The sequence below is a fragment of the Lissotriton vulgaris genome, chromosome 12, assembly GCF_964263255.1.
Source record: "Lissotriton vulgaris chromosome 12, aLisVul1.2, whole genome shotgun sequence".
Classification (NCBI taxonomy): domain Eukaryota; kingdom Metazoa; phylum Chordata; class Amphibia; order Caudata; family Salamandridae; genus Lissotriton; species Lissotriton vulgaris.
The window spans coordinates 164597422-164624990 of NC_141700.1; the positions used below are offsets into that span (position 1 = coordinate 164597422).

General features: G+C 47.1%; 1 protein-coding gene and 1 pseudogene across 1 annotated transcript in view; both read left to right on the plus strand.

Moving 5' to 3' along the window:
• The window catches only part of OGFOD1 (2-oxoglutarate and iron dependent oxygenase domain containing 1), a 265521-nt gene that overhangs the window by 17957 nt on the left and 219995 nt on the right, over positions 1-27569 (plus strand). Inside the window, exon 4 of the mRNA XM_086947692.1 lies at positions 21504-21604. Coding sequence (XP_086803818.1) covers positions 21504-21604 — 101 coding nt within the window. The remainder of the gene's footprint in view (positions 1-21503; positions 21605-27569) is intronic.
• Positions 25099-27235, plus strand: LOC147673762 (28S ribosomal RNA; annotated as a pseudogene).

Here is a 27569-nt window from a genome sequence, read left to right on the forward strand (position 1 = left end):
AGCTGGGTTTTGGACCGGAGTTAATGGTGTGGATCGGAGTATAATACACCGACCCAACTGCTAGGGTAGGACAGGTAAAGTAATCTCAGGGCCTTTTCCTATACCAAGAGTCACACATCTGGCATGCCCCCTGTCCCCTTTGCTCTGGCAACAGAGTTCTCGGTGTCAGCAGTTTGTAGGGAAAACAGGCTTGTGAAAATTAGGCTGGGGCACACCATATTGTTACATATTGATGATTTGCTACCTTTTCTTAGTGACACAATCATGGATTGTAACTGTCATTAACTCTTTGGCAGAGTGTCGAGCAGAGAGAGAGAGAGAGACAAACAATCATGTTGATTTCCATTGAAAATAGTACAGAAACTGGGTTGAATGACTCTCCCTGACTTGCCTTTGACATGGGAACCAACAACTATTACATGTCTAGGTGTATGAACATATTACACAGATGAGGCCCTGAAAATGGGAACCGTGTGCATGCAGTGATCCAAGACACAACATCTTTTTGTATTAGACTAACCGTTTGGTCATGGGCAGGGTGGCCATCACAAAAAAGGTGGTGTTTCCCCACTTTATATATTAATCTAAATCACTCTCATTGTGCTTACCGAAATACAGTGTTACGGACATTGACATTGCCTTAAGAGCATAATACTTAGGGAGACACACAATTTTACTCCACAGTCTGAAACTGCTGAGCAGGGGGGGTTTGGGGGCAGGGTTGGATAGTGCCCAGTCTGGAACTTTGTTATTCGGCAGCACAGCTTCAGTGGGTCGAGAGATGGTTGGTTGACTCTGGGAACTGCTAGATATAATACATGAAAGGGATGAGAGGCATCACTCTAATAACACACACATTTTCAAAACCTGGAGAGACCAGCACCTGCTTGTACTGTTGAAAAATGCCTTTTAACAATACTGGTAGAGAATGCTGTAGAAAATAAATGCACCTGTTTTCCCTTTTGGGGCTTACCAGAACTTGCCAAACTGGCAGGCAAAGTTGACAGGACTCGTTAGGAGGAAGCAGGAGTGCAGACCTTAGGCAATCTCTTTGAAGGTGAATTTATTCATGTTTCACACACTGGAAAAGTCATATCTCATACCAGGTAAACAGTTTTTGGCCTATTGTTCAGTGTTCTAAGCATTCAAACAGATATGTCCAGGAGAAATGGTGGAACTTGAGAGGCACACAGTACTGAAAATTTGGTTTGAGTAGAAGAGCAATATCTCAGTTCTAGTCAATGTAAATAGAAATGTTGGGGGTGACCCTGAAACCAACAAGGGAGTTATGGACTACCGGCCTGCTGGACAGCTCAAGAGATCAGTAATGGCAGCGGGTCATGGGGTATCAAGTAATTGCTCAGTTCAAGCTAATACAATATGATATACTGCGTTGCACTCCCCTAACTCGCCCAAAACTCCATAAAATGTTACTTCAGGTTTAGTCCTAATGTCCTAGATGCTGAGCATGCTGATGTAATGCATATACAATGGAACTGTGACACAATACTGGGAGGAATTAGGTTGAGTGACAAAGGTTTGTTAAGTGACCTAAGATCTATTTATTGTGACTCTTGCTCTCCATCAAAAACAAAGTTGAACAAGAATGTGCAGGCCCAGGCCCTGTTATTGGGCAAGAGGCAAATCACTGTGCAGTAGAATTCGAATACATAACATTTTCATTTGCACTTTACGTTGTTAATTACAGATTGTGGATGTATATATTCTTTCATGGATCTTGGCCAATTTTTGCTGCATTTCCCTAGCCCATGTGTCCTTCCATGTAATCAGTACATAATCTGGAAACGTCTATATTTTGACAATGTCTGTGTTCAATCCTGGCATATCTGGTGCAGAAGTAGAAAGGTGTTAATGGGCAGTTAATTGGCCAGTTCTCTAAGTAAGATGTTCAAAGTGATTGATTTTCCAGTTCTGTCTGGTGAGATTGAGAGCTATTTGCAAATGTGAAACCAACAGATTGTTTTGATGTTAGGACTTCAACCTGGGAACCTGCTTCTTTTTTCAACCCTTTGTACATCTATTTCTTCTAAAAGAGAAAGTGTCATGGGCATTGAGAGCCATTTCCACTGACTAATAAAAAAGCAGTGGAACTGTTGCTGGGCTACTAGCGATGACCAACGTCCTTGAAACCATTGTTAATATGAAGATTAAAACCCATTGAGATATGCTGACCTTATTAGGCTTACAGATGTCTGGGTTCAAAGCCCGTCATGGTGCTGATGCTGCCTTGTTAGTGTAGCTTGTCACATGCCCTCCATGAATGACTGAGACAGACTGGTTTTGCTGTATTTGCCCTTCAGTGTTTGAAATTGTGAACCAATCCATACATATACATGAGCTACCAACAGCTGCAAGAGGTTCTGGCACGTTGCTGGATATGCTCCCCATATTTCTAAATTGGCGTACTCTTGTGTTCAAATCTTGAACCTTCTTCTAGATGATCTCTTCCCTAATTTGTGGAGTGCTGCCTTGGTCTCCTTTAGTTCCCAATCTTGTCAGTATTTATCTTCATCCTTGACTGATGCTAATTGAGTAGCCCTACTATCCGGTTACGTTGATAAAACCAAAATTGATGAGACTCCCAATCAGTTTCACATTTTGACCCCCTGTCTGTCTCAACTTTAGGTAAAGAAATTAGACAATTGGTTAAACGCTAAATTGTAGTAAAACTGATGCTATTTGCTACCTAAGTTAAGCCCTCCAAAATATTACAAAAATTTTCTATGTTCCTCCATTGTGTGGTAAAAGCTTTATTCTCAATGGAACAGCGGGGAGCCTAGGTTTAAAAAGAGTGGGGTCTCGCCTCCCCAACTCCAAAGTTAAATAGGCAAGCATTGAGAAAGCCAGTAGCTCTGCTTTGATGTGCAAACCTTTGGAGACCACACGGCATGCTGTTTTGGCACATTAACATCACCATCATTATACCCGACTCCGACACTCAGCCTGATTGGTGTCGCTCGATGCAGATTCTGGCACTGACCGCTACCATACCTTCCAAGTCGGAGTCAATGCCTTTCTCTTTTGATAGGCCTGTAGAGTGTGACGTTTGGGGAGGGATCAGAAGGACCCTTGTGGTTACCTGTATTCCTTTGACGACATAGAGGATAATTGGTACGAGGAACCAATGAATGCTAGTGGTTTGGACACCTCACCAGACACTGGCCTGGTCTCACCCTAACCCCCCACCCACTCCATCCTCTTTGTGGCCACCCCTCCAACCATGCTGCACACTCATTACCTGCTGACTGTGGAACACCTCTCCTTGCTCCGCAGGAAGTGTTGACACTCCTGCCCAAGGAAGATATTGAGAATGTGCTGTAATCAGAAGAGGTTTGTAGTTGCTATTCTCTACTTGCGGTTCATGGTTTGCCAGGAGCACTTCCAGTTAACTGTGTTCCCCTTTCGCCTCAATAACGCCCCTCGGGTGTTCATGAAAGGGATGTGATTCTGATGTTTCAACCTCTATCCTGGATGTCGGTGAGACTGACTCTGAAGCTGTTTGGAATCATGGCCTCATACATCCTTCTTGGAACACATGCTGTAGGAAAGTGACCCTTTTTGCATGGTTGCTCCAGCTTTTTGCCAAACTGTGAATTACTTTAACTGATTGTGCCCTGGGTTCCTGCCAACCAGGTACCCAGGGCCTATGTTCTTTCCCTAAACTGTACTGTTGCAAAACCCAATTGGTAACTCTCTGGTCACATGTAAGTCCCTTGTAAAAGGTACCATGGGCACTGTGACAAGGGAAGGCCTCCAAGGGCTGCAGCACGTATTGAACCACCTGTGGAGGACCTGTACCTTTACACACAAACACACACACACACTGCCATTGCAGGCTGCGGTTTGTTAGTTTAGAACAAAGTGAAGAGACGACATGGCACACATCCCTGTGTGCCATGCCTATAATCCACTGTCCTGGAATAGGTAAGCCACCCCTCTAGCTGGGTGCACTGTACCAGTGGTGAGGGCACAGGTGCATGAGCCATGTACCCCTACAGTTCCTAAGTAAATTCTTAGACAGTGTAAGTGCAGTAAAGCCATAAAGAGTATGTGGTGCTGGGAGTTTGTCATCACACACTCCACAGCACCATAATGGCTTTACTGAAAACTTGCTAGTTTGGTATCAACCTTTTCAGCACATTAAACCCACACTGATGCCATTGTGGGATTTTGTTTTTGATAATCAATTTGATTGATTTTAAACAAGATAAAGGAAGTAAAAAAATAAACCAGTGGATTGAGTGGTAGTGTCTGCCATTTGTGGAGGTCACCCTGGGCTCTCTTTACCAGCGGGGTGATGTTGAGTGTCCATTCGAGGTCAGGAAGCCTAGCCACCCAGATTCCCAGATATTAATAGGATTGCCTTCTAATAGGTAGTGTAGATTGTCAATCAAAACATTCTCTTGAGGTATGGAGAGGGACTAGGACGGACTTGGCGGGGTTTAGGTGCAGGCCGGAAGCTTGTCCAAAGGAGTGCGGAACCCGAAGACATTGAGGGCCGGATTGGGCTGGCTCGGCCAGAAAGAGCAAGACCTAGTCCTCGTATAAAGCAATCTTGTCTTCATCAGTGCTTGGCTATTTTCATCCCCTAGTTCAGTCATCGGACAGTATAAGACATGCGAGCTAGTGTGGGATTTAATGAAAAATGCACTCGGAGGGCATCTCCGAGATTCCCCTGAAAAACGACCTAAGTCTGTCTGCTCGCCAGCTGCCCCACCAGACAGGTTTCTGGACCTCTTGGTCGAGAGCCTGCCGCTGCCTGGGTCCTGAAACAAAGCACATCCTGGGACGAGGGGCGAAGCCTCCTTCCCCAGGATGGGCAGGGTCCACGAAGGAGAAGCTTCAAAGGCTTGCCACCTTTGTGAGCTACCCCAGACATTTGCTGCTCCCAGCAACTGGCCCCCAACCGGTTCTGACCCTCACTTTGCGCTGGAGATTCAGCTGGAAAACCAAGTTAGGAGGAGAGGTGTGTCCACCTTTGCCAACTCTACACCTCAGGTGGGTGAGGCGAGGTGAAGCACAACTTTCAGTCCCCACCATCTTGCAGATGGGGGGGACCTAGCCAACCAGAGTGAGGCTTATTCCCCCTTCCAGTGGAGAGTGGCATAATAGGGGGTGTACCCACCCAAAGGAAGGGACCTATTGGTCCCCACCTGTACCTACCTGTAATGCCCCTAAATCTAGTATTAGTGCCTAAACCGTGCCTCCTCAGACGAGGAGAGAAGAAGGACCAAAGTAGCTGTGCTGAAAGAAGAAGAGCACACTAATTGACTTGGCCCAACCCTACCGGCCTGCCCCAACCCCGAACCTGTTCCAGCAAGACCTCAGGGTGTCCTGCAGCCCCAAAGAACCCAGAGGACCTGCCCTGCCTTCCCAAACCAAGACTCACAGACTCACAGACTCACAGACTCCTCCGGCCAAATCCACGAGTCTGCACCACTGTGCACCTGACGCCCACAGCCAGAGTTCGAGTGGCCCAACACCACGAGGAGGTCTCCCTGGCAATCCTGACCTGCCTCACATCTCCAACCGACACCTGCAGCCCCTTTCTGGAGAGTCATGCCCCCCCCCCCTCCCCAACCACGACCGGAGCCAATAAAGAAAACTGAAGGAAAACTCACGAAAAGACATCCCTACACCTGACATTCCACAGGCTTGCGTGGCCCAATTGGTGTCCCAGCATCTCCAGGCATCCCAACTTACCTCTCCAACCGGTGGTCCCCTCCAGAAAATCTTCGTCCCGAGCCTGCACTCTTAGTTTCAATGGAGATTTTCCAGTTTCAACAAATGGGGAACCCTATACCAAACCAGGACCCTGCACCCGCCGCCCCTGTGCAACTGTGGGTGCACCTTGTGTGCTAAATCGGATCACCATTGCCCTGAACCTAACACCGGGAGCTTTGCTCCCACAACCTTGTTGCCTGCTTGTGAGCAGCCACCAACCGGAGGCCCCCTATCCCCATTGTAGAACATTGGGTCTCAGCACTCTGCACCCGGCCGCCCTAGTGCCGCTGAGGGTGCTTTGAGAGTGCATCCTTGACCCTGGGGGAACCCTGGTTCTAACCCCAGAAACACAACTCCCACAACCAAGTACTTGCCTCTAAACCGATAACTTAATTTCCTCCCATGGGATTACATTGACTGCTTTTCTTTGTAAAGTGTGGAGTTGGTTTGTATGGAACGCTAAGAAATTGCAAATATACAAACACTGATTTGCTTACCTTTTCTTTAGGAAGTGTCTATCTAGGTATATCACACTGAGTAGAAAAAGTAACTTAAAAAGTAATCTGCAAAGTAGTCTAACAGTAATTTCAACTGTATTCAAAGTATTTATAAACCTGTAACAGTCATTGCTTGTATTGTTCAACCTGTCTTGAAGAGTACAATTTACACGTGCTTGGCTTGCTTGGTTCTAGGAAATAAATGTAACTAAATAATATTTTTATTCAAACAAATTGTTCTGAGTTCCGTCTTTGAGTGTGTGACGTCATTTCTTGCCTGAGTGTAAAAATAAATGCTTAACACTACCCTTTGATAAAGCCTTAGTGCTCGCCCACACTACCACAAATAGAGAGTAAGGTATTAAATACTTTTACCTCTGCCTACCTTTGTGGTTCCACTAGACTCTGTTTGAACACTATACCTCACTTTGGTATAGTATATACAGTGCCAGCTTCCTACACATACTGTTGGCTTATTAGGGTTCTGTAGTGGGACCTGAAGCTTCAGTGGGCACAGCATCAGAGAAATCGCTCTAAGCTGGTCCAGATCTTGGAGTGAATTGCAAAAAGCCTGCAATGGCTGCTGACAAACCGCAATTGGGTCAGTGGCAGACCCCTCTCCCTTCCCCACCCAGAGATAACGGTAATGACAAATGCATCACTCCTCGGTTAGGGCAGCCATCTGGGAGAGCTGGAAATCAGAGGACTCTAGACTCTGGCGTAGTCCGAGCTTCACATCAACCTGATGGAGCTCCAGGCGATCTTGTTGGCATTGAAAGCCCTTTCTTCCTTTGTTCAAGGGAAGGCTAGAGGTGTTAGCAGACACCAATGCTGTGTGGTACTGCAATGAACAGTGGGGTGGGCTTGGGACCCTTTGTTGAGAAGCCCTGCACCTCTGCACATGGCTCAAATTTTAGGACATTTTCCTGTTGGTTCAACACCTGGTGGCTCTCTGAATGCAAGGGCAGATGAACTCCGCTGTTAATGCATAGAGAATCACGATTGGTGTCTCCACCCGGAGGTGTTGCAAGGTCTCTTTCAAGAGTGGAGTGAGCCTTGGTTAGATCTGTTTGTCACAATGAAAACGCGCATTTTCCGTAGCCTTCAAGGCAGTTTTCGCTCTGACGCTTTTCATCTCCAGTTGAATGCTGGTCTCCTGTATACCTTTCTGCAGGTACCACTCCTGCTTATAATTCTTAAGAACATCAGGAATGAAGGGACCCAAGTCATTCTTGTGGCTTCGGATGGGAAACAGAGAGTTTGATATCCCGAGTTTCTGAACAGGAGTATGGCTCCTCTGGTCAAGCAATCCCTTCTAGAGGATCTTTTGTCACTGCAGCATGAGAGCTCTGTACCTGGACCTGTGTAGCCTCCGCTTTATGCGCGGAGATTGAGTGGCATGAGTCGACCGTTTTCGACATTCCTCTCGAAGTCTGTGATGTTATTCTGACAGCCAGGCATCCTTTCCCCTAGACGGGACCAATCTGTGGCATGGTGTGCATTCAGAAACCTTGACTTCCTTCTGCGCCCCTATCCCAGGTTCTGCTATTTGTTCTTTCCTTGGCACTGCTGGTTAAAGGTTGTCTGTCTGCCATTTCGACAGTCTTGCGGTTGCCGCACCAACCTTCTTTAGTCAAGTCATCCATTGTGACTGGGTTCCTAAAAGTACTACAACACATGGTTTCCCATAGGCGATTTATCATGCCCCATTGGGATCTTAACCTTGTCCTTGCCTTCCTCGTGTGTGCTTCCTTTGAACCGTTACACAACTGCCCACTTAGTTTGTTGACTACAGAGACTGCCTTTCAAGTGGCAAAACATCAGCCAAGAAAGTCAGCGAACGGCAAGCCCTCTAAACACCCCCCCTTTTATACCACCTTTTACCCAGACAAGCTGGTTCTTTTCACCGTGCCTCCTTCCTCCCGAAGGTTGCCACACCTTTTCAATTGGCCAAAATATCACCTTGCCTACCTTCCTTGCTCCGACTCACCACTGCAAAGAAGAGGATAGACTGTCATTTGGACGCAAAAAGAGCATTGATCACACAGAGTTCCGGATGGATGATCAACTCTTTTTAGGATATGTTGGGGTAAGTTAGGTGATCCAGTCCAAAAATAAACCATCTCACGATGGATAGTGCTCTGCATAAAGAACTGCTACGCTTTGGCCAAGAAACAACCCCCTAAGGACTTGCATGCTCATTCTACCAGAGCCAAGCCTGCGTCCACTGCTTTAGCTTGCGGAATCCCTGTCCTGGACATCTGCCAGGCAGCAATGTGGCGTCCTTGCACATGTTCAACAAGCACTACTCCTTGATGGTCAGCTATGTCATGATGGGCACTTTGCCATTCAGTAGTGCAGGACTTTTATGTCTAATCGGTTTACAGACCCACCTCCGAAGAAAAAACTGCTTGGGTATCTATTGTACGGTAAGGAATCCGATGAATAAGTAACCTTTGGTACAGGTTGTCTGGTAGACTCTGTCTTCTAGCCGCAGATTGCTTAACTACCCTCCCATCCTCCTCGCTCTGCTAACTGATTCAGTAAGCTCTCCCTTCTGAGGGCCTTAGTAATACACACCAGTATGTCAATGTTCTTCGTGGCTCCTTAGAAAGTTGCAGTAAGAAACCCGATCCATCACACTGGAGTAACCCCTATATATGTACTATACGCATCACATCCGGCGTAGCCGATGCAAAGCTGAACAACTCCACCTTTTTGGTGCGAAGGGGTTGTGCTAGAAAATGTTCAGACTAGTCTTGACGCCTGTGGAATATTCTAGGGTAAGGAGTCTGCAGCTCGATAGTCCCTAACGGATAAGGCGTTAGGAAAGGTAATTAACTTGTTCTTGAGGTTGATTGTCCCCAAACCAAATAAGGTCAAGTGTTCCTCAGTCAGTTCTGTACCCCAAGTGCAGACTAAGATTACGGAGCATCACTTCTTGACCCAGAGGTGGGACTAAGCTTTTTGTGTTGGGCAAAAGTTTTGTCTAACATCCTTAGGTGAAAAGCTTTAGTTTTAGTATTGGATAAAACCAATCAATTTAAAGCCTGCAGGTTGTAAAGCCAGTATAATAAGGTCGCTTGTAAATGTGCAGCTGCATTATGAAAATTCATAGGGGCTGATTCACAAAAGTATTTACGTGTGTGGGAAGTTGTACCATGGTAGTATTCTTTTATGTACTCTTACATTCATTCCTTTGTGAATCAGCCCCAAAATGTCCAACCATTTTTTAGTAAAAATGCTAAGAGGCCACAGTCTTTTCTATTTGTAGTACTTGTAGATGAATACTCCCTGACTATGCTCATTTAATTGTCATGTGGTGTTTTGGGTTCAATTAACAAAGCCCTTCAAGAGTATAGATCCCAGAGACTCATTACGTAAAGTACTCTATACAAATGCCATCATCCTCTTCATCCCTGTTTGCTCCTCTTTGATTTTGAGATCGAGTACCTAACTATGAATACCTTAAGACATTCGGAGAATTCCAGGTCCCCTCTATGTTTCGGGATCACTTGATTTTGCTGGTTACAATGGGCCTCTGTCCCTCATGGATGAACTGAGACCTGTTCTCTACAATTTTCTCAGCTTAACTTTATACTCCTCTGTTCGGTGGAAAAGAAAGTGGTACAGCAGTATATGCAGATGTGCATTTCATCGAAGCCATCCTTTCCAGCTGAAAGAAATTATTAACATCACTGAACAACATTAATTTTATATAGTGACTTTGAGCCTCCAGTTACAAAAATGGCCAAGTATAACCTATATGTATCTTCCCCTTCTAGTTTGGATGTTCCTTTTTAACCAATATTAACTCTTCCCATGTACTAGGCTGTTCTGCCTCCTCTTTTTGCCCCATTACTTGGCACCTAATCCCCTGTGCCAGATCTTAATGATATCTTGAAGTTTCATAAATTCTCAGAAGTGGAAATGTTTCAGCTGCAGTTAAACAGCATGTACGCACTCATGAATGGAATACCCTCATCTGATGAATTTTTAAAACCCATCAAATACATATCAGTAGATTCACAATACTCGCTTTGCAAATCATTGACTGCTAAAGTGGTTGAAATGTGAGTAAACTGAATTGTGAGTAAATTGAAATATTGCACTGTAATAGAACTAGTGCATCATATGAAAGGGCAAACCACACCAGTGAAATAGGAATCGTCAGGGTCTGGCTTAATGCAGGTCTCCACCCCTGTTGTTCTAAGTTTAAAGCTATTTGCTTGTACAGAGTCACTTTTATGAGAGGCCTCAGGGCCAGATGCATCAAGCATCCATTTTGCGAATCCTAAATAGCGTTTTTTTGCGAATCGCTATTTAGAAAGCGCAAAATGGAATGTATGTACACAATCGCTATTTTTTAGCGATTCCTTATTATTCTTTATCTGCGAATTCGCATTTTGCGAATTCGCAAATAAAGAATAATTTGCAATGCATTCAGGCCCGTAGGAATGATAGTGCAATAATTCTCAAATTGCGAATTTGCAATTAGCTAATCGCAATTTGAGAATTATTTCAAGGGGGCATGGGTGTCTCAAAGACACCCTGCTTCACCCCTGAAATTTACATGTGTGTGCATGTGGCACACATACATGCCCTAAGGGCATGTATGTGTGTGACATGCCACCCTCACAAATGCCAAATAGGGCATTTTTAAAAGAAATCGCAAATTAGCACCAACTACAAGTTGGTGGTAATTTGTGATTTCTTAACACAATTTCGCAATTCCAAATAGTTACATACATATCATTTAAGGAATTGCAAAAATAGCGATTCCTTAAATGCTATGGCAAAATAAGGAATCGCAATTATTTGCGATTCCTTAAATTGCGATTATTTGATACATAGCAAATCATGCTAAAAGGCCGTTTGCGAGTCGCAAAAGCCTTGATACATCTGGCCCTCAGTGCCCAGAGAAACTTCTGCAAAATTGGTAGCTCCAGTGGTTTAGTGCAGATCCCTCTCCTCTTATCTCTGTATCTCTATAGCATATACCCCTCTTTTGTATTTTTATTGACCTCTGCTGTTGTCTCCCCTTCAACCTCCCAGTACTCAGCACTTCCACCTCTTCCTCGGGCGAGACCATCACTGTGGCACCACCAGTGCCTTGTTTCAGCACCTCACTTTGCCACTTGATAAGTCTAGGAGTTTCCCGCCACGTGCTCGTATGGCCCACTTTTTTGGTGTTGTCCCTGCTCGGCCTGGATGTGTTCCCTTGCAGCATACAGCAACCCATTAACTGTATACTGAGAATGAAGTTTGGCCAGCGGCATGACCACGTGGCCCATCTGTGCCTCTGCTCTTCATGGGCTTTTATTTCTGTCTCTGGTTCTTCTCTGCTTCCACTCTGAACTGTATTGCTGCACTTTCAAGATCTATTTTGCAGCAGAGAGGGTTCAGCAGCCAACCAATCTGCTCTGACTTGTGTAGATATTTCGGCAATGTATAACTTCTGAGATGTGCATTTAGTCTCCACTCTATGGACATATCAGTCTGTCTCCCGGTGCAGACAAACATAGCAGATGCTCCTGTTTTATTAAACATTGGCTCTATTGTTCATACGAGGTACAAGGGTGTGAACGATATTAAAAACTTGAATTACGCCATTTCTTTGTGCCAACAGTAGTTTAGTTCGGCAATGAGGGTGAATTTATAAATCTTGATACAAAGAAAGCTTTGATTTTACTAATATGTTACAATATTGTTTGCTATGTACACTTTTGGTGAATTGTGATGCTTCTATACTGTTTATTTTCATAATAGTTAATATTCATATTGTATTCTTTTTGATAGGGGTTTGATTTTAAAAATAAACATTTAAAATGTTCTTTGGTTTCTTAATGTTCTTAAGTGCGGATTTTCCATCATGAAAAGGGGTTTGTGTTCCACTAATTATCCCTGTGGTATCTCAAAGGATTAATTGTTATCTGACGCACATAATATACTCCAATATTGCTCAGTTGGTTGCGGGGTAGTTGCAGTCAATTGACTTTCTGTCTTGGGTTGGCTCATTAACAAAGTCCTCATTGCTAAAGGGGCTAGAAAACCTATTTCCAGGCCATGTTCTGGAAAATAAAAATCCAGAAAACCTATCCGTGTTCACAAGCATAGATGAGGCTTGTTCGTAATGTGATGAGACGGACTTAGACACTGATGTTTTTATTTTATTCTAGTGTGTTTAAAATTCAGATTCGCAAATGTAAATACTTTAAAATCATTATTATGGAAACCCCTTTAGAGGGCCAGTTGTTCCCAATAATTCACACATGTTTTTTTCTGAATGAAGCATTAGCTGCTCTTCCTTTTTTCACATGAGTTTGCTGACTTTTACCGAAAGAAACGGGTAAACGGGGGGGTGTGTGTTGACTCCTACACAAACACTGTTAGTGTAAATTATTTGTGCCAACCTTTACAAAGAGAATTAGGAAACAAGTTCATGAACGTTGTTTTTCATTACTACTCCTTGATGAAATTAAAGCAGCTTGGCCAGACTTTAAGGCTCCTGACAACCAATGCTGCTTAAGCAGTAATGACCCGGTGTCCTTGCTGCATATTATTTGTATTTTTCTTAGCTGTATAATATTAAGTGCCGATAATGACAAATACTTTTCATCGCTGCCGTTCTGCCATGTTAGGATTAAGGTACATTGTGAATGGTACAGAAGATTTAGACTGAGAATAGTCCAATACATGGATATAGCATTCAATTTGGTGGTGAGTCTCAATTTTAAGTGTGTGTTTGATGTCACAAGGTAAAGGTATAATTTTATACATACTTTTATGTGTTGACTCTTGTGGTTTTAAACATGTTTTTAGTTTCTGTAGTTTTAGGAACTCTGCCAAATGAGTGTTTGAATGTGTAGCTTTCAATTCATTCGAAAGATTTAATTAAACAAAGAAGAATATTTACTTGCTACAAGAACACATTACAGGATCTTAGGGCAAATTTATATAAAGGGATATTTGAGCAAAATGGGCTTCTCCAGTTGTTGTTTCAGAAGGTAAACTGAGGTGCCCTGCAGCAGCACTTTTTTCCTTCTTGTAATCTGTTTTTTCTAGAGTACAACTTATACAGAATTGAATGTCATGCTGTCATACTTTGTCAATTTACATATGCATCACATATTATTAAACCTGTAATTCGTCCGTGATTGTTTTTTTTTTTTTTTTTTTTTACTTTATTTTTCGCCGGTTTTTACACAGAGACACAATTGCAATGTAACAATGCAGCTGCAAAACACCGCAATGGCGGAACAGCATCATGGCAGATCAGGCAAAACACATATACATAAAATAGCAGTAGAAGGCAATGCAATGTGGTCAGAAATGAAAAGTACACCAAATACACAGATGAATCCTAGCGCAATCATCAAACAATGAGGATGGGACACCCAAACCCAGATGAGTGGGATTGTGTCGGGCAGCAGGATGGCTCGGGACATCCCAAGAGGACTAGCCACAGATTCTAGCTCAAAGATGAAGAGGACCTCAGCCCACCCACTCCGGGACAATGCCATCCAACACATGCGAGTCCTGTGCTGCCCTACACCGGGATATGTATTCCTTGTAAGGGCCCCATATATCCACTGGTCTAGGGGAGCTGGGAATCGGAGTACAGAATTCCTCACAATTGACATTGCAAAACGCTAGGCTTTTCAACCAGGATTTAAGAGTGGGGGGCGTCTGCTACCCCATAAAAGTGCGATCTCACGTTTAGCCAAAAGGAAGCCCAGTGCGGCCAGCTTACGCACCTTCCTGGGGAAATTAACAGCGTAACCCAGAATGCGATCTCAGGGGTGGGCGAAAGTTGCATGGACAATATGTCCCCTAACGTAAAGTAGTGCACACTCGTCCAATATTGATGAATTTTAGGACATGTCCAGGTAAGGTGGGCAAAGTCCGCAAAGGAAGCCAGGCATTTACGACAATGGTGTGGTCTGGAGTCGTCTGTTCTGTGGGATTGGGCAGGGGTAAAATACATCCTGCGGAGAAACTTGAAATGGAGCAGTTTGTGTCTGCTGTTCAAGGAGACATCACCAGTAGCCCTACAACACTGCTCCCACTAGTCGTCAGAGATGGGCCTGCCCAAGTCAACCTTCCATGCCGCCCTCACCCTAGAGTCATCCAAAGGCCTGATCGCGCAACACTGCCTATATAATTTAGATATCAAATGTGCCCCAGCCGGGCTTTGTATCAGCAGAGTGAGGGGAGGAGTGGGCTCAGGGGCAACAGGAAAAGAGGGAAACCTGGCCCGAAGAGAGGACCGCACCCGAGTCAGGACAAAGGAATCCATAAAGGTACGCTCACTAAAGCGAGCCTTTTCCGATATTGAAAATGCATGCCCGTTGGGGAACAAGTCACCGAGCGTGTGAATTTGAAATTTCTCCAGGGTATGCTGGACCAACGTCTTCCTCCGTAATCGAGGGCAAGGAGGGATTAGGCAAAGGTAAGGCAGGGGAATACAATAAATCGAACCCCAGCAGCCTGCGCAATCTGTCCCAGGCCCAACATGTGATAGAGACTGTCTGAACGTCGCGCGGGTCCCGGGGGAAACCCGAAGGGAGGATAATAAGTATCTGGTGCGGGAGGACAAGATCAGCCTCCGGCTTCAGATATGGAATTCGTGCGTCTGGGTGGAACCAAGCAAACGCGTAGCAACACTGTGCAACCAGAAAATATAAATAAAAAATCCGGGACCCCGAGCCCACCTCTATCTTGTGGCATAGTGAGGACCTTCCAACTGACACGGGGAGTCTTGTCCCCCCAGACTAATCGCAACAACAGTGAGCGCAGCTGTAGAAAGAATACCCTAGTGAGGGGGATAGGGATGTTGTTAAAGAGGTAAAGGTACCGGGGCAGAACAACCATCTTAATGATAGCAACTCTACCTGCCATAGACAGCGGTAGACGTAACCATCTTGCAACCTGCGATTTTAACGAGCTAATTGCTCTGCCATAGTTCAGCTGGATCATAGTAGCGGAGTCGAGGTGAATGTAAACCCCGAGGTACTTAACCGCGTCGTCATACCATTCCAGCGGGAACTCGCACTGCCAAGCCTTGGTGCCAGCCGTAAGGGGAAAGATAACAGATTTATGCCAATTAATACTGAGTCCGGGAAACCTCCCAAACCAAATAATTTCCAAGATCAGGGGTGCTAGATTAATATGGGGCATCCTGACTTAAAGAACGGTGTCATCTGCATAAAAGCAAATTAAAAAGGGGCTGGTACGAAATTGCAGGCCTCGGTGCTGGTGCTTCTCTTGAAATTGCCGAACTAAAGGGTCCATGGCCAAAATGAAGAGAAGTGGAGATAATGGACAGCCCTGTCTCGTGCCTCGAGACAGGGGAAAAGGCTCCGAAAGAGTACCATTAAGGCGCAGTCTGGCAGTAGGGTTAGTGAATAACAAAGCCACGTAGCGACAAAACACTCAAGCATGCCCATGCGACGCATAACTGACAGGAAGAAGGGCCATTGGAGAGAGTCAAATCATTTTCGGCGTCAAGAAGTATAGCAGCGGCAGGAGTGGAGGGCTCGATTCTATGCAACACTGTAAACAAGGTCCGAAGATTCAGAGAGGTGGACCTGTGCGGGACAAAGCCTGACTGCACCGGGGAGATAATGAATTCCATCAGTAATGACAGCCTGATCACTACGACCTTGGCCAGAATTTTATAGTCCAGGTTCAATAGGGATAATGGCCTGTAGGAGCTGCACAGCTTGTGGTCTTTACCGGGTTTGGGAAAGAGAATAATCACCGCCTCTCTAAATGTGGGGGGAAGAATACCAACCTCCAGTGCCTCAGTGTAGACCTCCACCAAGCGCGGAACCAGAATGAACTTATACACTTTGTAGAAGTCGGCAGAAAAGCCGTTAAGACCGTGCACACAGGAAGCGCACAGAGCATCAATGGCTTCAACAATGCTATCCGGGGTAATGGGGGTCAGGAGAAAGTCCTGCATATAACGTTCCAAATAGACCAACGCAACCTCAGATAAATAGTCCCCTTGGTCACCCAAATCACCAGACAGACGGGACGCATAAAGCGATCTATTATATGAGAGAAATAAGTCGCAGAAATCCGGGGTGGAATGTAAAGGGATACCATCGGGCCGTTCATTTCAGTGATGTGGGTGGAGCTCCGCATGGGGTTTAGCATCCGGGGAAATAGACGTACTATCTCTGGGGGGGTCCAACAAAAGATTAAAATCCCCCCCCCGATTAACAAAAGGCCGGTGTCCAGCAAAAGGAGCAGAGTCTGTAAAGCCTGAAAAAATGAAGGGGAGTCAGTGTTCGGGTCATATACCCCACCAAGGTGACCTTATGTCCCATCATCAATCCAGTAACAATCAAAAAGCGGCTGTCAGTATCCTGACTCATGTTGTAGAGTGCAAATTGAACCCTCTTATGTATGAAGATGGACACCCCTCTGGCATGCCTACTATAGTTGGAGAAGAACCTATGGGGGCCCCAACTAGCAGCGAACGGAACCCCATCTGGACCTGACTGGTGAGTCTCCTGCATAAATATGATATCGATGTTGTGCCTAGCGACATAGTTGAGAACTTGTCTACATTTTCTAGTATTATTCAGACCACGCACGTTCCATGTCATCAACGAGAGCCCGAAAGGACTGGGTACATTACCTAACTGCACCATCTAAACCACATTAATACAATCCAAATTGTGTGTATCTGAACTAAACCACAAAACAGTCACAGATGTTTGAAATCTGTAAAAACCACTGATAAAGAAGTAACAAACCCCCCCACCCAACCTCTTACAAACCCTAAAGAGGCAGACTCCCAATACAGCTAACTCCGCACATGTGAGATTGGTACCTAAAGATTGCAAAAGAAACAGGCGCAGCACAGTGCAGCAAGTAAACCATAAAGCAAACCATAGTGGTATTCACCATGGGGCATGGCAACACCACGCCAGCCGGGCACAATAGCAATCAAACATTTTATAATGCAGAGCGTGTGGAAAAATGGAAAAAAAACACCATTAATAGGACACATTATAGGAGCACATCAACATGAACAACAGTTAGCCAGACCCGGGCTGGGAGAAGAGGTCCACGCTGGACTGTGACGCCTGCATTGATGGGGAAGGAAATCTAGAACCCCCCCAGCCGCCGAGTTTTGATCCTTCTTGTAATCTCGGAAGAACTCCTGCGCTTCATTTGGAGTGTCAAAAATCCGTGACCTGCCGTTTATGTCCACCTTAAGTCGAGCTGGATACAGCATGCCGTAGCAAAGCCCCAAGTTCTTCAGCATTCCCTTGACCCCCTGAAATTTGTGCCTAGCCTCCTGTACCATGATGGTAAAATCTGGGAAAAAAGATAGCTTGCTCCCCTGACACTGAACGTCTCCCAGCTCACGAGCAGCCCGCAAGGCAGTGTCTCTATCCCGAAAGTTCTTGAGTCTAGTGATTATGGGCCTAGGAGGCAAGCCAGGCCTGGGACGTGGGCCCAACGATCTATGGGCCCGCTCAACCACGAAGCCCTGGGTGAAGGACTCCCTGCCAAAAAGATCCGTGAGTAGCTGTTCCACAAACGTGTCCATGCGACCGGTGGCTGTCATCTCCGGGACACCCAAAATGCGTATGTTGTTGCGGCCACCCCTGGCCTCCAAATCTTCATTCTTTATAGCGACATCCTTGAAAATCTTCTCAACCCGCTCCAGCCGTTTCAAAGAGTAGGAAGCCCCATCTTCGAGGTCCGACACCCTGGACTCCACCACATCGAGTCTGCGATCGTGAACCTGGATTTTCGTGTTCATGTCGGCCTGTTTTTTGTCAAGATCGTCAAACAGGGCATCCAGAGCCTTAAACCCCGCTCTCATTTCAGCCAGCATGGCCACGTCCAGGGGGGCCGAGCATTCAGTGTCCTGAGGAAGTGAGGCCTCCGCAGCCTGATCAGTCGGGGCATCTGACGCAGGTCCCGACGTCTTATCAAACTGGAGCTTGGTCTGCTTAGGGTCCTTCTTCACCATTGTCGCGAAACATGGCGTGAGGGCCAATACTACTCAGAACTGCAGGTAAGTTTCACAGTGGGGTCTCGCTGAGCGGATGAAAAAGATCCAACAAGCCAATGCGTGTGGGGATGTGCGCTCAGGGCTATGAACACGGAGAGGAGGTAAGCAACTCTGGGCGAGAGGATGAGACAGCCAAGCTATGGCAACGATGTACATGGTTCCAATCAGGGGGCGTCGGGGAAAGGTGTGTATATCAGCCACTAGTCATGTCCAGTGGGTCATAAAGCGCGGTGAGCCATCCAGGACCGGGCCCTCCAGCAGTGCTGTTACAGCAGGCAATCAGGGCAGGGATCTGCCACAGCACAGGAGATGGGCCGGAAAACTAGGAGCCGGGGGCCACATGGGACCCAGGAGCCGCCGCAGTGTATTGGCCAAGTCTGAAGACACAGGGGAGCACTTCGCAGGAGAGAATCGGTGCTTCGGCCGCAGGGGCAGGCCAAGTCCCAGCAGCAGGGCCGGGGCGGCAGCAGAGAGCGGCAAGGGACCTAATCCAGGCCGCAACTTCACAGGCGCCCCCAGAAAAATCCCTCCGGAGTGGGACGGAGCCGAGAGCACCGGGGGCGGGCCCTAGTGCAGGCCCCTACTCCCCACCAGCAACAGGGCACCCCGAGGTGCCCTACCGCCACCATGTAGCCTCCACCCCCGTCCCCCGCCCACAACCCGGAACCCCCCTCCCTGCAAGGCCACCCCCAGCAATCCAGGCCCTGGCTTCGCGGCGCGCACCAGGCCAAAAAAGGCCCGAGACCCGACCCAGCCACCAGGATCGGACCGGAGAAAGCCGCTGCTGAGGAGCGGGCAGCGGGACGGAACTCGGGTCGGCAGCGACGGGTGCAGCAGACACACAAAGGGCAGCTACGGGCGTGGACTTACCAGGTCCCCAGCGCCGCACTCAGACATAGTAGGCCGCAGCTATTCCCCAGCCACCGTGCACATCGGCGCCTCTCCCAGCCAGACCTCCTCTCCTCATCGGGCCTCAAAACTGGCAGCGCATGGTCCCGGGCACTGGAGGACGGTGTCCGGTTGCCAGAAATCACTCCTACATCGGGCCAGGAGCAAGCTTGCACGCCCGACCGGCAGAACTTCAGGCGGATGCAGCCATCTTGGTCGCCACCGTGGCCACGCCCCTCCCATTCGACCATGATTGTTAAGCATTGAAACAACATAATTTTAACCTTTCCCAAACCTATAATGCCCTCTAATCTTGTGGGTTCCTGTGGATCTCTCGAGATGTGTTGATGTTAATGTGATGCTTCAGTAAATGGGGTGCGGGCAGTGGCTTAGCTAGATCTACTGCCGCACAGGGTGGACCCGAAGTTTGCAGGTAGGAGTAGGGGGGATTGACAGACTTGTTCTGGGATTTGGGGGAGGGGGGGATTGGCATCCGGTGGATGACTTGTTCACATGGGCATGGGGATGCTGGTAGTCGACAGCCACGACTTGCTCACCTTCACCGCCCCCAGCTACTCCACTGGGTGTAGGAGGGGAAGGGGGCACTGTTGTCTGTCCCAAACTCTTGCCATTCCTATTCTGGTGCTCTTGCCACTTCCCGGCCATTTTTTCCCTCCCCAAATTCCTGCGTGCTCCGGACATCCCGCCTCAAGCAGTTTCAAACCTGCCCATTATTCCCTGCCAGAGGTTTTCCCATGGTTTCTTTCAGAGTTCTCTATAATCTTCAAGGCGCAGTGCTGACTTTTCTGCTCTTGCCCATTTCAATACCTCCATGCCCTGCAGCAGCACTTAAAGGAAGTTGTATTTTCCAAGTTAAGCACATTTAAGCTGTAGTTTTCGAGAGCCACATCTTTCTTGCTCCATCTAATGTGTGCTTCCTGTGCTCAGTCCTACATTTGCTACACTGAGTGCAACATTATTCACATTTCTATATACAAATCTAGGTCTGGGGTGGGTCAAGTGGGCAGTCAATCTGCCAGCAGATCCGTTTTAGTCCCCTTCCTGAAGGTGTTGAGGGACGGGGCACGTCTGATGTCTGTGGGGAGCTCGTTCCAGGTCTTGGGAGAGATGTAGGAGCAGGATCCCCCGCTCTAGCTCTGCGGATGTGCACGGTTTTGGCGGGGGGAGGTTGGTGGAGCGGAGGTTTAGTTTGGGTACGTGGAGGGTGATTCTGTGGTTGAGGTACTGGTGGTCCTGTGTTGTGTAGGCATAGGTGAGTATCTTGAAGGTGACTCTTTTCTCGACGGGAAGCCAGTGGAGCTTGCGTAGGTGTTGGTTGATGTGTTCATGTCGGGGGACCCCAAGGACAAGTCTGGCGGCGGTGTTCTGTATTGTCTGGAGTTTGCAAAGTAGAGACTTGTTGATGCCGGCGTAGAGGTTGTTTCTGTAATCCAGCCTGCTGGTAATGAGTGCATGATGACTGACTTCCTTGCCTCGGGGGCGTGGGGGGAGGTGAATTTGAAGGTCTTATGGAGGATGCAGAGGGTTTTGAAGCAGCTGGCAGTGACTGCGTTGACCTGTCGGTTCATGGAGAGGGAGGAGTCGAGTGAGATTCCGAGGTTCTTGGCGTGGTTCGTGGTGGTCAGCGGGCTGCCTAGGACGGTGGGCCACCAGGTATTGTTCCATGCCGAAGGGGTGGTTCTGAGGATGAGGACTTCTGTCTTCTCCGAGTTGAGTTTTAGGCAGCTGTTCTCATCCAGGCTGTGACATCTTGAATTCCTTCCTGGAAGTTTAGTCTGGTGTTGGTGGGGTCCTTGGTGAGGCAGAGGATGAGCTGGGTGTCATCGGTGTACGAGACTATGCTGATAGCGTTGTGTTGTACGATGGCGGCGAGGGGGGCCATGTGGATGTTGAAGAGGGTTGGGCTGAATGATGATCCCTCTATGAAATCTAGATTGTGGGCCTGGGGACACCATTCTGTTGACAGTTTTCTTGAGTAGCTTGTGTGGTTCTGGGGCTCACTTAGGAAGTCAGCTTAGAATGTTCTTCTTATGTAAAGAAACTTTGTTCATAAAGACTATAAAGAAGGCAATGAAAAGTAGTGATAAAAACCTCTTGCTGCTTCTCAAAGAAAGTATGTATATCTCTGAGGAACTGCTGATTAAGATGTTTAGGTGGGTTGGAAATCCTCTGATAGTTGTCAGCTTTCAGTTGTCACGTTGTGATCTTAGTTAAATGATGTGGTCCTATCTTAGGCATTCACTCTTGGTGTGAGAACGAAGGGATCACTTTTGTGGATATTCTTGAATATAGTGTTTTTTCTTTTTTAGAAAGGTGCTATTTGAAGATTTTCGAACTTGGCTGTCCTATATTACTAAAGTTGAACTGGAACAAACTGTTGACCTATCATGTGCACAGTATAAATACACAGGTAAGAAAACACACTAGTGTTTATGGAAAAAATAATGCATTTTCTGGATTGGCTGTGCCTTCTACTTGAGGAAACATACCTGTAGTCCGCTTAAACTCCAGCTTTTTCAATGGAAAGCATGATCCATATTGTACATTTTTTGTATTTTGTATGCCTTTGTAAGGTGTTTGACCATGTATTCTCATGCTACCTAGAGTTTACTGGTAAGTTAAACATTTATGGTGCTCAGAACATTATGATCTTAATAACTAATTTCATGCTAACATCAACTGTTTTTGCTGTTTCTAACATATTTTGCCTTGTTACTCCTAGATAATGTTTACTAACTTGCAAGTACACCTGTAGATATGTTAAGATGCATGTAGAATATAGATGCATTTCATTAGATTTCCCCCCCTCCCCCCCCAAAGAGAAACATATTTACATTGAGAAATGGGAGTGATGGCCTTTTTATGTTCTAATATCGCACAATAAGTAATTTTGCATAATAAAGTTTAATTTTTCAACAAATCTGTAAATCACCTCCTTAATAACTATGCACAATCTACTGCACTAGAGAAATATTTGTGTGTTTAGTACAAATATTTTGCTCGCGTTAATTCATATTTGCAATATCCTAAAAAGAATACATTTATAAAAGTACATTAATATTCTTATGAGTTTTTCCGTGATCTATTGTGGATATAGGCTGAAATATTTAAAATAGACTCCAACTAAATTAATTTCATATAACCCCCAACACTTTTTTTATTTTTGCGAAGAATAATAGCCATGAAACTTAGTGTACACGCGTTCCTCTCAAGTTCTCTTATATAAATAATTACCCACTTTCTCAAAAACAATTCCCAAATAAAGCAGTCTCTGGTTAGGTGTTGCATATCTCGTTATACCAAACTGGTTATCATCCAAAATGTAAAAAACACATTTGATTGATACGGAACAGCATATTGTGTCTTCTCAAATTCGGGTCACTTGTGTTGTGCAGTAAGTAAGCCATGTACTAGAAGGATACACCCTCCTCCATCCGCTTCATGTGTTGACCTTCATTATATTGTTCTTTTTAGAGTACATGCAGATCAGTCCTTCTTCGTTAGTGGGTCCATAATTATGTTCGACGGTTTGAGAGTTTTTGTTCAACCTAGTGCCACTGCATTCTCGAACATTAGTTAGATTTTTCCATATAATGAATGTCATTTTAAGTGTTGGCTATTTTTAATGTCATTAAGAAGAAACATCATTGACTGAGGTTGTTTAGCCTTGGGGTAACCCATTGCAAGTTCAAGTGCAGTCTAGGTCTCTATATATATATATATCTCTCTCTCTCTCTGTCTCTCTGTCTCTGTCTCTGTCTCTCTCTCTGTCTCTCTCTCTGTCTCTCTCTCTGTCTCTCTCTCTGTCTCTCTCTCTGTCTCTCTCTCTGTCTCTCTCTCTGTCTCTCTCTCTGTCTCTCTATATATATATATATATATATATATATATATATATATAAACAAAATCAGCGCGTTACCTCCTCGCACCACAATACGACAGCAGACCAAGGTGAGTTTCTCTAATTTCACCTTATTGCAGATTTGGGGGGTATATATATATACATTCTTACTTGAACGTGATTGTTTTTTTGTTCTTCAGATATATATATCTCTGAAAAAATCAAATGTAAAGTAATGTTTTAGTTAGGTGAAAATTTCAGTCACAACCATAATGTTTTAAACATACAAAACCCTTGAAATTCACCAGTTAGTTATTTCAAGTAGCTATGACTCGTGCCATAAGTTGCCTGTAACTCGCACCCTCTTCATGCACTTTCTCATCAATAATTTCATTGTAAATGTTGCAGTGATTTGATCAGTGATGTCATAGAAGCTCTCATGAGTGATGTAATATATGGGGTAATTAGCAGTACATGGCGATGCAGTGAGTTATAGTTACTTGAGCTCCCTTCCCCCTGACCAGCCAGGTGGCAGATGGCCCAGGACTAAGTCATGCGGGCCCGGGAAGGCCTCCCTTTCCAGCCCGGGTAGACAAGCTCTGACCAGGCCTCAGGTTAGAGCCTCGGCGGGCCCTGGGGTAGAAGCTCCCAGCACAGGGCTCCCTTCTCCGGGCCGCTGCATGGCAATGAGCCCAGGACAGGGTCCCACCTGCTAGGAGAGGCCTCTCCTGCCCGCCATTGTGAAGAAGCTCTAACTGGCCTGGATCCAGGTCAGAGCTCTGTCAGCCCCCCCACCCCTCTTGCAGTCCCTTGCCTGAGGCCTAGCTGGGGCTCCAGGACCTGGATCTCAGAGTCCTTGTCCCTTCCATTTGGTCACATACCATGCATTCTTATGGCCCATTCAGATGGCTGGGCAGGACTGGAAGTCCCGATGAGTGTTCATTTGCTTCTTCAAGCTCAGCCAGGGCTCCAGAAGGTCAGGTGCGTTTGCTCCGGCGGTCCCCTCTGTCACTTGAGGTGCATGGATTTCAAGAAAGGGGGCAGCCTTCCTCTGGATTAATAGGGGCAGGGTACTTCGGACCCCTTTGTGGTCCAGTTGTTCCCACCCGGGTTCGGCGGGTCCACGGCTGCCTCCCAGCCCTGTCCGATGGGCATTTGCTCTAAGCCTGCCTTCCCGGAGAGCAGGAAGGGATGTGAAGCTCATATCCATGTGCAGGGCGGCCTCCTTGGGGAGGGTCTAGCCACCACCATATTCTGATTGATTGGACACACTTGGTCCATTTAGGGATGGATTGCTTGACCAGCCTTAGCTTATGTTTCAAGCAAAGTGCTTCCACTATCAGACTCGAGGGCCTGCCTTTCATGGAGGCCCTTCCCCTACCCAGCAGAGCGAAGGCCAAGCAGCCTGGCAGCTTGACACCCCCCGCCCCATTGGTCCGACCAAAGTGGAAGTGATCAAGTGGCGACAAGTTCAGGATGCCATCTGGCGATTTTAGTGCCACTCTGTTGCCCTCTTCCACCCAACGCCTTCCCGCATCAGCTTGGAATGACCATACTGTGGGGTGTCAGTGCTGCTCAGGCCGGCACCCCTGCATCTTGCTCAGGCTGCACCTTGGCCTGCCTCTGTTGTTGAAGATACAGCTGGGCCAGCCAGTGCTAGCGTTACTGCCCTGTACCCCCCACCCCAAGACCCTTGCAACAAGCTCCTGAGGGTCGAGCAGGGGCTGTTGCAGAGTAGCTCTGTTCCATTTGTCCCTCTGCGGTCAAAATCCCAATTGCCTGTCACAGGATCCCACCCTCGGTCCTGTTGTGGAAGCTTGCGGCCTCCATGGTTTTTCCCCCACCTTGGTGGGGGGCTGGCGGGAGACTGGTCTGCCCCAGGCACATCCCGATGTGTCTGACTGTGTGTCGCTCGTGGCTGTCTGTAATCCCTCGCTGGCCCGCTGCAGGCTTTGTTCTCTGATCCAGGAAAGGGTGCACTGCTATGACTTCTAGCAACCCAGGGGCAGGTCCTGACTCCCCCGCGGCTCAGCATCCAACTACGACCTCAGATCAGATGGGATGACCCGATGAATTTAAGCATAATATTAAGTGGAGGAAAAGAAACTAATCATGATTTCCTCAGTAAAAGCAACAGAAAAGCCTAGCGCTGAACCCCCGCCTGGTGAAGGGTGCAGGAAATCTGGCATACAGTAGACCAATTCCCTGGCATTGCTGAGGGGGCCCAAGTCCTTCTGATTGAGGTTCACCCAGTGGCTTGTGTTAGGCCAGGAGTAGCCCATGGTGCGGCGGGATTTGATTTTCTTGGAGTCTGGTTGCTTGGGAGTGCAGTCCAAAGCAGGTGTAAATCCATCTGGGCTAAATACAGGTGCAAGACCTTTAGCTAACAAGTACTTTAAGGGAAAGTTGGAAAGAACTTTGAATAAAGAGTTCAAGAGGACGTGAAAACATCAAGAGGTAAATGGGTAGTGTCCATGCAGTCTGCCAAGAGGATTCAACAGGGTGGGAAGGTCAGTCACCTGGGAGGATGGATTCCCTCCATGTGACTGGAGCTTGGGAGCACCCGTCCTGCAGAGTGCATTTCCTCCATGGCGGGGCGCCGCAAGTGGCTCTGGGTCAGCTGGGAAGTCTTCGGGGTGGCAGATGGCTCTCCACTCCAGAAGAGAGTATTACAGCCCCCCTGGCAGTAGCTTTGCCATATACGCAGGGCTTCGGGAGATAAAACGCCTTTGTGTCTTTCCCCAGCAACTGCCCCGGGCCTTCACGGGTGGAGATTTGGGACAGGCCTCCTGCTTCCGGCACTGTTGTTGACTTTGGTGGACTGTGCTCAGTGTGCCCCGACCGCACCACTGGGTGCCAGGGGTCTGTGTTGAAGTCGTTTTCCACGCAACCCGCCTTGAAACATGGACCAAGGAGTCTAATACGTGTGTGAGTAACTGACCACCTGGCCCATCTTTAAACACCGACCAAGAAGTGTGATGCATGTTTGAGTAACATGTGTTCGAGTTAGAGGGCAATCGAAGTCCTGTGGCGTAATGAAGGTGAGGGCCGGCTGAGGTTGGCTCCCGCCACACCCACACCCCTTATGTCTGTGAGGTGGAGCATGAGCATGTGCGATAGGACCAGAAAGTTAGTGAACCATGCCTGGGCAGGGAAAGGCCAGAGGACACTCTGATGGAGGTCCGTAGCAGTCCTGATGTGCAAATTGGTTGTCCCACCTGGATATGGGGCGAAAGACTAATCGAATCATCTAGTAGCTGTTCCCACTGGAGTTTCCCCTCAAGATAGCTGGCGTTTGGAAACCCCAGTTTTATCTGGTAAAGCGCATGATTGTAGGTCTTGGGGCTGAAACAATCTCAACCTGTTCTCAAAACTTTAAATGGGTAAGTAGCCCAGCTCGCTACGGTGGATCCGGTCTTAAAAAGAGAGTGCATAGGGGGCCACTTTTGGTAAGTAGAACTGGAACTGGGAGATGAACCAAACGCCGGGTTAATGCACCCGATACCGATGCTCATCAGACTCCAGAAAAAGTGTTGCTTGATGTAGACAGCAGGATTGTGGCCACGGAAGTCTGAATCCGCTAAAGAGTGTGTAACAACTCAACTACCGAATCAACTAGCCTTGAAAATGAATGGCGTAGGAACATCGGGCCATACCCGGCTGTCGCCGAGTGCCTCGAAGGCTAAGCCGTGATGATTAGGACATCTGTTGTGGTGCACACAGTAACCCGGGGTGAGGTGCAGATCTTGGTGGTAGTAGCAAATATTCAAATGAGAACTTTGAAGGTCAAAGTGGAGAAGGATTCCATGTGAACATGAGTCAATGGGTCCTATGAGATAAGTGAGCTCTGTTTGGAAGGGATGGACAATTGCCTCTGGTGCCCTTGGCCATTTGAAAGGGAGTCCGGTTTGGATCCTCAAATCCACAGATGGGTGCCCTCGCGGTGTCCAGTGCGGTAACTCAAACTATCCCAGAAAAGCCGACGGGAGCCCCGGGGAGAATTCTCTTTGTATTGGGAAGGGCAGGGCGCCCTGGAATGGGGTTGCCGCAAGAGAGGGGCCCGTGCCTTGGAAAGTGTTTGGGTTCCTGCGGTGTCCGGTGACCTCTTGCTGGTCCTTGGAAATCCGAGGAAGATTGTTTAAATCTTGCTCCAGCCCATACCCATATCCGCAGTAGATCTCCAAGGTGAACAGTCTCTGGCATGTCGGAACAATGTACGTGAAGGAAGTCGGCAAGTCAGATCCATAATTTCTGGATACGGATTGACTCTAAGGAATGAGTCAGTAGTGCTGGGACATGAATCGGAGCTGGGTGTGTGCTGCAGCTAGATGAGGTGTTGCCCACCCCCCGCCCTTCTTGTGGATTGCCCCAGCTGCAAGGGTTTCCTCTTCCTGTGCCTCACCCATGGACGCAGGGCCGGCGTTCTGCCTCGACCAGCACTTAGCACCAGGCTTGCCACTGATGCCGACCAGGGGACTCTGACTGTTTAATTAAAACAAAGCATTGAGAAGGCCCGAGGCGGGTGTTGATGCAATG